General features: G+C 44.9%; 2 protein-coding genes across 3 annotated transcripts; both read right to left on the bottom strand.

Annotated features, from left to right (window-relative positions):
- Positions 1–170: 170 nt before the first annotated feature.
- On the bottom strand, positions 171–3,992 carry tmem168b (transmembrane protein 168b). Its single transcript, XM_028432163.1, has 4 exons — positions 2,483–3,992; positions 2,127–2,269; positions 1,748–2,022; positions 171–1,620 (listed from the first exon to the last, which is right to left on the bottom strand). Exons 1-4 carry the CDS (start codon positions 3,617–3,619, stop codon positions 1,073–1,075), a joined length of 2,103 nt encoding a protein of 700 aa, XP_028287964.1. The 5' UTR covers positions 3,620–3,992; the 3' UTR covers positions 171–1,072.
- Positions 3,993–4,363: 371 nt separating this feature from the next.
- Positions 4,364–10,988, bottom strand: samtor (S-adenosylmethionine sensor upstream of mTORC1). 2 transcript variants are annotated; one of them, XM_028431967.1, is made up of 5 exons: positions 10,746–10,988; positions 7,946–8,087; positions 7,701–7,829; positions 7,217–7,331; positions 4,364–6,940 (listed from the first exon to the last, which is right to left on the bottom strand). In XM_028431967.1, exons 1-5 carry the CDS (start codon positions 10,903–10,905, stop codon positions 6,308–6,310), a joined length of 1,179 nt encoding a protein of 392 aa, XP_028287768.1. In that variant the 5' UTR covers positions 10,906–10,988; the 3' UTR covers positions 4,364–6,307. The 2 variants fall into 2 exon arrangements, with proteins under 2 accessions (XP_028287768.1, XP_028287769.1); XM_028431968.1 differs by lacking the exon at positions 10,746–10,988 and adding an exon at positions 8,179–8,605.
- Positions 10,989–11,312: the final 324 nt, after the last annotated feature.

Raw genomic sequence — 11,312 nt, 5'->3', positions numbered from 1 at the left:
GAGTGATTTGTTTTGGCTTCTAGTCATAGAGGTCTAAACTAACACCGTCTATGAGAAGCCGTGAATGAGACATAAACATATAAATAGTAGCACATGAATATATTTAAAGAATCCTTTAAGATTGTCTTCAGAAATAATAACCATCTAAAAACATTTAATCCACGCTCAGATTTGTTTCATTTTTTATTTTGTTTCTTGGCAGAATATATTAATAAATCTACATTTTGAGCGGCAAGCTTTCACCTTTTTATTGCATAGTTCCATTTTCCACCTGGTTTTCTTACAAACACAACAAACTGATTAGTATAAACTTGCATAGGCCAGTAAACTATAATGAACCGCAGGAAAAAAACATCTCGTTTAATTCCTGCAGTTTGTTGTAAGTTAAATATTGCAGCTGTCATACATCTGTGCTTGTAGTGCATTCATGAGCACAGTTAAAACTCTGGACTCCCTGAAGCAGCTGGGAGTGAAATCTCAACTGCAAAAGCGTCCAAACATTTTGCAACAAAGCAGCGCATCATCACGAGTGCTACACTAAGCTGTGAGTGGACACAGAAGGGGGATAGAGGAATCCTGGGTAGACCATACTGTACATCTTATATGCCCGACATCTTCCTCTGAATATGTACCGTGGCCACTTTGGTTTTAAGATCATGTTTTGTGATTGTTAAGGTAAAAAGGCACAGTGTGAATGTTAGGAATCAGATCTAACAGTAAATATGATGTTGAATGTGCAAAATATGTCACGTGTGCTCAGTCCTCATCCATCTGTCCATTTTCTAAACCTGCTCTGTCCTGTAACACAGGACTCTCCCGTATCTATGCTGCCATCTATGTCTCAGCTGACAAATCTAAAAGCACACATTAACAGAGTATAAAAACTTGGAAATATTTGTAAGGCAAACGTCTTCAATCCGCATCAGTAACTGATCAATAAAGTAAGTATCAAACTTAACATAATGCTGGCTACTTCAATCCAATAAATGCATAGCTGCCTTTTTTAGGGTTAAAAAAACTCAATTTGGGAAATTTTCTGTATAAAAGTACAAATCTGCTTCTCTTCATATTTCTATGATCTTACCAGTTTCAAGCCTTGCCCTGTGTCCAGTATGGCTGGTGGAAACCAGTTGAGTTTGACTCTCCTGAGAAATCGCAGACAGGCACTGCAGATCCACAACAGGTTCAGGCTGCCGCACCACAGCGCCAGCTGGACCACCGGGTAGGTCATACGTGGGAAGTACATGCTCCAGTGATTGGTGACGTCGCTTCCCGTCGGCAGATGCAGCGTGTAGTCACTCCAGTTTTTGGAGATTCCGTAAACAGCAGAGACCGCCCTGCCCCTCTCCGACCACTGGATGTCACAGCTCGCGTTGCAGTTATACTCCACCCACTGGCAGGTGAAGTCTCCCAGCTGCGGAGGGTCCTGCAGCTCAACGTCCGTCACTCTGGCCAGCGTTGCTCCCTGCAATGCCACGTAAAGACCCTCGACCTTCCTGACCTCCTTAACCCAGGGCAGTGAGTTGTCACAGTCGAGCACCACGATGAGACGTGAACAGAAGCTGCCGTTCTTCTCCCTCCACCACTCCAAAATCTGATCCAGTCTAAGAGTGTCTCCTCCTGATGATGAACACAAAAACAATGCAAGAGGAGGATCATTCTCAGCTGTCTGAAGTGTGATATCACTAATAAAGGGAGCAATCAGCTATTACTAATCATAACTGCATCTGCACGATTCCCCTCTCACCTGCGAGCGCCCACTCGCCAGTCCGGTGTGTGTGGCCGCTGTAGAAAATGACATAGGTGTCATGACGAGGTCCATCTGCAGTGCGGAGCTCCAAGAAGGATTTGATTTTGGCCTGCAGAGCCTCCAGGGTGACCCCGCTGGTGGAGTAGTCGCAGCCAAAGGTCTCAATCAGATGGTGGGCGAAGAGACGTTGCACGTTGTTCAACATGCCTGTGGAGCGCTTGTTCAGCTCGTGCACCTGGCCCGGAGGCAGCAGCATCGGCTGCCCATCAGGACTACAGGGAAGGGGTGAGAAAAATCACGTTCATCAGGTTGTCAGGCCATGCAGTCTGACTGGAAGACGTTTCCCTGTTAAACAGGAAGTTATGAACAGTACTACCTGCAGTAGTTGGTGGGGATGACCACTGCGTAGCCAACACAGGTTCCTCCGAGGGTGTTTCCGAGCTCGTGGAAGAGTCCATGGAAGAGAGACTCCAGGGGGAGAATGAGCAGAAATGTGCTCACAAAGACACTGCTGGAGGCCTGCAGCGCAAATTCACAAGTCACTGAGAGACAATTGGCTGCTGGAAAATAAGTGTAAGAGTAAAGCTGGAAACAAAACAAGGACTTTATCATCATTTTCTCCACAAAACTGTGGCATAAATTTAGAATAGTTACAAGAATCTAACCTAATCGAGCTTAGGACTCTGCTGTTCAATCAGGTCAATGGGTCAGTCCCATTCTGTAGCATCTTACCTGCCAACAAAGAGCAGCAACAGCAGCCGTTGACACCAGCGTGAAGAGCATCAGGCGTTCAGAGATGAGGCAGAAATGTCTCATGCCCTTTGATGCCATAACTTTGTCCAGACTGGTGACTTCTGCCCCCTGTGACAGGCGAAGCCTCTGACAGTCGCTGAGCTTGGTGTGAAAACCCCACACGGTGATGACAAACACCAAATGGCAAATGGCCCAGAAAAGCACACACACCACAAAGCCTGGGATCATCAGGTACCACTGGTCAAGGTCTGCCAGCTTCCGAGCAGCCAGGATGATGAAGGTCATCTCCACCGCCAGCAGAGGCAGCAGGGACAGGCGGCGCCACAGGCCCCTCCACAGCAGGAAGGGCTGCCAGCGCTCAGTCACAGACAGCCCGCTGAAGTAGACATCCAGCAGAGGGTCGCAGATGAGCTGGCTGAAGAAGCAGGCCAGTGTGAACGGGTTGATGGTGATGTTCAGAGACTTGAAGAACAGGACGGCGGTGATGACAGCAAAGCAAACCAGGTTGGGAACAGCCAGGACGGCTTTCATCCGGAGCCCAATCATGACCGTGGCCAGCGCCACCACCAGCACCATCACGCTCAGGGACTTTGGGATGAGCAGCGCCGTGCTGGCAGTGGCGAAGCCGGCCAGTTCCAGCCGCTCTGCCGAGGTGAGGAAGGCTGGACGGTACCGCGCACATCCGACCAGCCTCTCCAGCAGCGCCCACAGCGTCCTCAGAGCCATGCTGGCCAGCAGCAGGTAGTTTGCCGCCTGCTCCTTGACGTCGCTTTCCAAAGCGGGGTTATTAAGGAAACAGAGCAGACCCAGCAAAAACCCGAACCACAGGTGGAGGAGGCTGAGGCTGACCCGTTCCATGCTGAAGTAGTAGTAGAGTACGCTCGCTATAGCGAGGACGAACAGGGCCAAAACAAAGATGACAAGAAGAGTGGACTCTGCTGTTCTCTCCCAGCGGGCATAGAGACCCAGACACAGGGCCACTAACAGGTTCAGACCGGACAGGTAGCCCAGCCACCGGACAGAGGACCACATGCTCACCTCTCCATTGACCTCCTCCAGCCGGGTTATCGCCGCGTGAAGGCAGTGACTGACACAGTAACGCAGAAAACGACACATTTTTGTAAAGTAAACCGACAGCCCAGAGCCGGAAACAGGCACTTAGAGGAGTTCTACTCGGGTTAAGGTCCGTTATGACATTTAAAACACAGCGACGATCAATCCTACTTCAGTTAGCCTGCTGGTGCTGGCTAACTTGTTGAAAGCGGCTAGCTTAGCTGTAGTTAGCCGTCAGCGAAGCATCTTAGCGCCGGTCAACGAATCATTTCACATCTTGAACGTCGTACTCTTTCATCTGATATCCGATACGAGATTTAAAGTTTGCATACGCCGCGCTTTGAATCCAGTTGTCAGGAGTGAGAAAGACATAGCAGTTCAAAAAGTTTATCACGTATAAACTTTCGACTCAGATGACAGACGCCATATTGCTGCGTCACCTACAGCAAGTACCAAGGCTCAAAAGTAACAATGGAAAAAGCCAACATCCGCGTTTTACACATTTGACAATAAATACACAGCCTTACTTGTGACTAGGTAAATGACCTATTTTTATTTTTTTTCACCTTCCATGACATTTTTTGTTTTGTTTTTGATAATACAACCCACTGTATGTGAAAGAAACAAAGTACAAATCTAATTATTATTTTCCCATTGCTTGTTATTTTGTGCTGTTGGGTTTTACTCATTTAGGCTTAAGAAGGTATCATGTAATTTTAGCTTAAAAGGACAGATATTGTATGCATATATTAAGGCGACTGAACCCTTCATGACATACAGTTCAAAAGTAACGACACACACACAGTACCATCTTACATTTACATTCATTTATAAAAGAGAAAACAACCAAACTATAAGCACACGTTGTTCTGCGTTGTTGAAAATGTTGATAATGATAAAGATGAACCAGCTCATGCAAATGGATCAAAAAGAAACACTGGAAGACAAATCACAAAACACTTTTTCAGAACATCTGTGAAACGTTTCGAATCTGTTAAAACAGGAAATAGATGTGCTTTCACTGCTAAGATGATATGAGACTTCCAACAACACACTGTATTACACCAACACTGGAAATGCTTCTTGTTCCATTAATATGACAAAGGAGAACTGGACTGTGTGTGTACCGTCTGGGCCAAAGAAGCTTGATATAGTTTTGATTTAAGTGTGTAGGATTTAGTGAATCTAGTGGTGAGGCTGCAGATTACAGAACACCCCTCGCTCTCAAAATGTGTACAAGAAATTACCTCAGCGCAAAAAAATATGAAGAAGCCCCTCTATAGTCGATGCTTGGTTTGTCCGGTCTGTACTCTGAATACATGGCTCCACGAAAGACTAATAATTAAACACCAATGGAAACTATATACACACCATAATCATTTCCTGCCAATAGATCCTGTTAAATCCTACACACTGCTCCTTTAAAAAAAAGGTGTGAATATTTTAATGAGCGTCAGTTTCAAGCAGTGAAGAAGGCACCGTGTACTCATCGGTATCGTTATGTGGGCCCATCACGTTGGTTGTAAAACTTTGAACAGGGGGAAATACTTACATTTTGTGACACCCTGTAGAATCAATGATAAAGTGCCACTGAAAAAACACATGAATGTAAACTCACTCCTTCATTCACACTAACATACCCAACCACACTCACACACTAACATTTACCTGGTAGTGTCTTTAGCTAAAGCCTCCCTCCTCTTCATCCTCACTTCTTGTACACACAGCATCAGGTGAGTTTCGTCAGATTGAGTTTTTATCTTCATTGTAAATTGTCACAGATCTGTTAACTGTGTGTGTGCTATTCAAAGTCTAAAGTCATGTGTCACCGACTTGCAGTGCCCCCCCCCCCCCCCCAAAAAAAAAGAACAATGTATTAGAATTAAAATTTCTGAGGCCAACAAGAGGAGGATAAAAAGTGTAATAACTATGTTTGCACTCGTACCTTGTTACACAATAAGTAAACGGTTACATGTTCACATTAGTAAACCTAGTAATAGTCCTACTGTATGGTTCTGAAAATGCTTAACATACCACTTTCTTGTAAAAGATACACAAGTCATTCAGAAGATGCCATAGTTAAAATGGCATTGCCACACTTCACACTGGACAACACCAATGTTTGACTGAGAATATATATAATTTCAAAACAACAAACTTGTCTCTTTTTTGTTTGTTTGTTTGTTTTGGAAAACTAAATGCACACCAAGAATTTTCAGAAAGTCTAGCTGCATGACTGTGACAGAAGCAAGCGTACCATCGTCCACTCATTCCACCTCAGTCTCTCCAGTGCAATCAAATCCTGCAGGACTGCTTGGGTTGCTGTATTTGGCTTTTATACTGAAGCAGCCTGTGACACTAGCTTATTCAAACGGAGACCAAGCACAGAATGAGGACAAGCTGACTTTGTAACTGATTGTAAGATCGGGTGGAGCTCTAGGAACAGGGAGTTAAGATTATCTTAAGGGCATTCAATTTCCAACTCTTATAAAACCTAGCTATTTATCAAAATATATCCATCTTAGTGTGTGTGTGTGTGTGCATGTATGTGTGTGTGTGTGTACTCTCTAAGGAGCATGGATATGAGAAAATAATCTGTAAACTTCTCTCTTTCACACTGTGCAAACAGCATAGTTTTTTTGAAGAGGCAGGAGAAGTGGGAGAAAAATGCAGCAGGTTAAATTTGGCAGCACAGCAGTTGAAGGGGAAGTGACAGGTAGAGAAAAAAGGGGGGGGGGTTGCTGGTTTAGCCTAGCTCTGAAGCAGGATGGGATCCTCCAGCTCATGAAAGCTAGGCACAGAGCTGCTCTGGCTCTCCCCAGAATCTGAATCGTAAGGCGTGTCCGGTAGCTCCGTGAAGCCCCAAGCCAGCTGGTCATCCTCAAACTCGGAGCGCACCTGCACCGGGACATCGGCGCAGTCCTCTTCTTCATTGGAGTTAAAGTCCTGAGGGATGTAGAGCATCTCGGGGTAGTTGCGTGACACCAGGTCGCTGGTGGTGGCCACAGACACCTTCCGGAAGGCAATGAGATGCATGTGGGAATACTTGACGTATTTGTAGCGCTTAAAGCCCAGTGACTCCACCGCAACACGCCAGCTGCGCATCATCAGGGCATGGCGGTTTTGGTGGGAGGAGTCGGGCGTTATGATGAGCAGTAGGCCGTGCAGCTCCAGCAGCTCGTGGGCCTTTTTGCAGCAGATCCAGCGCTGGTACGGTGAGGGGAAGTAGGAGAGGAGCAGGGAGAAGACCACCACGTGAAAAAGCTGAGCAGGCAGAGCATCGATGGGGTTGTGGAGCTGGCGGAGGAAGGCCTCTACTGCATCACCTGCCAGCTGGAGAGGCTGCTGGAGCTGAAGGTTGAGGAAGTCACACTTGTACACACTCTGAAGAGAAGATTATGCAGAAATAAAGATTCAAATGTGACACCACTGACATGCCACAGACTCCGTTTCATTAGTTGCAGTTGCAGAATGCAGAGTTTTTGTTCCACTTTCTGCTGAATGTGTTTACAGAGTCTCTAACCACAGCGATGATACCCCTGCATGAGTCATTTCTGGAGCTTTTTTTTTTTTGCTTTGTAATGCAAGCACTTAGCAAGAAAACCTCCTTTATATGCATCAACAAGAATGTAAAACCTCCTGATAATCAAGCACTCTCACCTCAACTGCAGGCACTATGTCGATACCAACTGTGAGGAACTCATCAAACTTCAGGAAAGGGTTAAAGCAGCTTCCAACATCCAGAAGGCGCATTTTCCCCAGCTGAGACATCGAACTAAGAAAAAGTATTGTGCATTATATACTCTTTCTACCATGTAGAAGACGACACAGTACCCACATTAAAACGGGTGATAAACCTTTTTACCCCCACAAGTAAGTCATCATATACACACCACGAGGAACTCATGGAGCCCAGGGTAAGACACATTAGTATGGAGCCCAGTGACTGTTATAATTTACCAGGTGCACTGGGAAATATGTTCAAATTGTTGTAAACTTTCCCACTGAAGGTAAAAGCAGAAGTTAGTGGGTCAGTGTGAAAGAGCCGTAGTTTCAAGCCGTGGCTGTTTTAAACACAGACTCACTTAGAGATGTATTAGTAATTATCTACGGGCCACATGGCCATAGTCCTTCTTCAGCTCACCTGGGGATGGTGCTGTAGGGCTGGGTATTCACAGATGCTGCAGTCAGCCCCATAGCATGTGCAGCATTCTTCTCATCTTTTTCTAACATTCTTTTCATTCCGCCGTCCAAGAAGTATTCCTGACAGACACTGTAGAAGTGAAATCAAAACTTAAAACTCATCCTACAGGTATAAACATGTTTCACCCTCATGTGAAGTTAAATCTCTACGACATACAGCCAAGCAACATTTGAAATCTGCTGTACCTGCGACACCACTCGATGCGGCCCTCTCCTTCGCAGTTTTTGGTCCAGTGGTTGTCGGCCAGATTCTTCATGGCAACAGCGTACTCACTCAGTGTCTGCTCATCCTCACAGTGCTCACGCCAGATCTTTTCAAAATCGCCCACTGGGGAAAACAAACATAGAATCAGGGCGGGACTAACAAAAACAACACAACACACAAAATACTTCCAGAGGAGCAAACATTTACAACCTACTTGCTAACTTGGGTCATTTACTTTAGCACCAAAATGCGATTCTTCTGAAAAATCTCAGGTCGCTGTCGGTACTCTGCATCTTTAACTTTGCCTAAGTTTACTTGTCTCTGCCAGCACAAAAGCAGAACTCAAAAAAAGAGAGAGAGAACAAAATCATCCTCAAACGGCCATTTCACAATAATAATATTCATAACAATTCCTGTTAGTTCATCTCCACTGCTGCTCAGAAGCTGACAGCCTGTAGCGTAAGCAAACATGCTGATAAGAGAGAAAACCCATGACCAGAAGGAAAAACTCTGCATCTGATTTGCAGAAATGAAAGGACAACAAGGAGTGGTGGTAAACAGCAGGGCTCTGAAAGCATGACCACTGTGTTTCAATGCCAAGCCTGAACCAGATCATGCTTTACTTATTAACCAATCATGAGGTCTGCAAGCAGGAAGACTTCTATTCTAGTCTCAAAAACAACCACCCAGCCTCTTATGATGCTAAACATTCTCAGATTTACTATGCTTTATTCATAGCATGAAGTGATCTAAGCTCATTTGTGTTGCAAGGTGGGAAAGTAGGGCAGAGAATACACAAATAACAGCAAACCATGACCTCTTTATGCACTGCTGCTAACTAAACAGCTGAGTAGAAGTAAAACCAGTTGAAGGGCTCTCTGCTTTCTTTCTGCTGTGCACTGACATTGTTTAAATACAAGTTTTCTGATTCAGAAGAAGTCAAAAGAAACAAATCAGGCTGGCATTCAGGCAGGAGACGACCTAAATCATAACACTTGTAGCATTTAACCTACACACTGCTCTGCTACAATGATAAGATTCCAATGCTAATGTTATTTTTTTCATCCAGATACTGATTTTCCTCGGGCCCTTTTTGTGTGTTCCACTCCCACAGTCCCCACATGAGGACTTTGCAATTCCTCAGAGAGGGAAAGTAGAAAGCAATGACAAAAATGGCACAAAGTTTTTGAATTCACGTCACATACACGGCACTTTTAGTGCTGTTACTATTTGTAAAAAAGATTTTCCAACCCGTCTATTTATTATCACCAAGGCACAGTTTATTCTTCGCTCTCAGGACAGATATCAATGAGCACACTGAGGAAAACGGAACCCCGGCACAGTATTTGTAGTTGTACAAGACCCATTAATGGTAGGGTAGGAGATTCTGAAACTCAGTGAGAGTCAGCCAGATTTAAAGTACCGTAAACACACGCCCCTTTCTCTCGGAGCTCACCCTGAAGCCATGCCTCCAATCACATGGACGCCATCACCTGAAGACAAGCTGCGGTCTGTGACTTCGGCCATCATGCACGTACCTCTCTGGTGCACAGAGCAGGAAGGGAGTGACAACCAGCCAATACTCCTACAGGGTCCACCCGGAGGATTGGCTGATGTTTTTATGTTTTATAGCTTCAGATGATTCATATTCTTCGTTTAAAGAGAAACTGCCGAACTAATCGGTTGCTATTGGACTGTAAAGAGAAGTTACACTGATTTAACAAAAAGAGCATCAGAGTGAAATCTCCTACCCGACCTTTAATTCCTTTCTCTTTCATTTACTACATCACATGAGATGGCAACCTTCAGTTTTGTATCTTATTTTGTATTTTTTTGCATTGCAGCATGAAGTATAGTGCTGTTCAGGGTATTTACAAAAAGCTGCGGAAATGATGAGGTTGATTTGAGAAATCACAGACTCAAAAATACACACAGCTACTATTAGGTACTTCTTTTTTTGTACTTCCCCAAATCTGAAAATCCACCCTAAGAAGACATGCAAACTGCTGAGTTGGGCATTATTTTGATACACACACAATACATGGAGATAATCAGGAGAAAAAATAATTAACCCTTACAACTAGCGATCACTAGTGTGATCTAACCCTGCTTTGTCTGCTATATATTTTATACACAGTTTCATCATTCTAGAGTTACCTGTCATTACCTGTTATTCTACTTTCTCATAAAATCTCAGTTGCTTTGGTTTTAAGTTATTTCACAGACCCTATCCTCCTCTTCCTCTCACCTCAGCAGGTGAACACAGTAAAACCAGCTGCAGAAGTCTGTAGAGCACTTTATTGCAGTAAAAACTATTGAGTTACTTTAGTTGTCTGGGTCTGGTTGAAGGAATACTTGGAAATAAAAGTATTTGAGCAGTAAAATGTGTGTCCAATGTTTGTTCAGTCCACAAGGTTATCTTTTATTGGCAGTAGTAAGTCAGATAGGTCTTTACTGTGTCTCATTAGTAACCTATTAAAGGTCTGGACACATGTTGACAGGTTGAACTCATACAGTAACATCTACAGTGTATTGTTAAAGATCTTTAAAGGCCTTGAACACAGCTCTCTGCTGCTGACGATGTTAACAGCTAACAGGTCTCCAAACGAGCCCGTTAGCTATGACGGCTAACACCATAGCACCGTGAGCTATGCTGTTAGCTTTGAATGAAAACGTTAGGACTGGTTTAGTATCTCTGAGCTCAGGTGTTAGCTGCTCGGCTGCAGGGCCAGACAGGAACACAGGGGCCCACCGGAGGCTGCCGCCGCCGCCGCCGCTTACCCTCTCTGTATTTCCTGCGCAGTTTTCTGTGGACGTTTTTGACGACCCCCGACAGCTTCTCCTGCTCCTTCTTGCACGGCGCCTCCTCTGGAAACGGCACGTAGAACACGTCCAGCTGGGTTTCAGTCTCCCCTGTCTCGACATTGTCCCTGGGGTCCATAGCACCGCACCGCCGATGCGCTGCCTCCGCCAGTCGCTTCCCCTTTTCCAGGCTGCAAACCCGACCGGCGAACCGGCGCACCGGCCAACAACGCGCACGCTGATTGGCTACATTTGACAGGCATGCTTCAGAACTGACAGCGCGTCGTCCAATCACAATCCAGGAAGGCTGCTCTAGAGAACGTGCGTCCCGTGAGGCGTTTAGGTGCATTTGTAAATTCCACGATTCCGTAAAGCCTGAAATGACACAACAGGAATGATTAAAATTTATTAATCCATTAATTAAAAGCCAATAAAAATCATACACCCTGCTGTGGTTTTACACTTTGCATTAAATAATAATGTATTTATTTAAACAACTCATTCACATGTATACTAATATGTCTAGTCCAGCACAAAAACATGCTC

Source organism: Parambassis ranga, chromosome 19 (genome assembly GCF_900634625.1).
Source record: "Parambassis ranga chromosome 19, fParRan2.1, whole genome shotgun sequence".
In the NCBI taxonomy this organism is placed as follows: domain Eukaryota; kingdom Metazoa; phylum Chordata; class Actinopteri; family Ambassidae; genus Parambassis; species Parambassis ranga.
This window is presented reverse-complemented; position numbering and strand designations above follow the sequence as displayed.

Excerpts from the sequence above, each read along its gene's own strand:
- tmem168b (XM_028432163.1), bottom strand. The coding sequence starts at position 3,619 with ATGTGTCGTTTTCTGCGTTACTGTGTCAGTCACTGCCTTCACGCGGCG. Across the intron at positions 2,023-2,126 it reads ATCCCCACCAACTACTGCAG|TCCTGATGGGCAGCCGATGC; the intron begins GTAGTACTGTTC and ends CCTTCCCTGTAG. Across the intron at positions 1,621-1,747 it reads TGGCGAGTGGGCGCTCGCAG|GAGGAGACACTCTTAGACTG; the intron begins GTGAGAGGGGAA and ends GTTCATCATCAG.
- samtor (XM_028431967.1), bottom strand. The coding sequence starts at position 10,905 with ATGGACCCCAGGGACAATGTCGAGACAGGGGAGACTGAAACCCAGCTG. Across the intron at positions 8,088-10,745 it reads GCGCAGGAAATACAGAGAGG|TGGGCGATTTTGAAAAGATC; the intron begins GTAAGCGGCGGC and ends TGTTTTCCCCAG. Across the intron at positions 6,941-7,216 it reads ACATAGTGCCTGCAGTTGAG|AGTGTGTACAAGTGTGACTT; the intron begins GTGAGAGTGCTT and ends TCTTCTCTTCAG.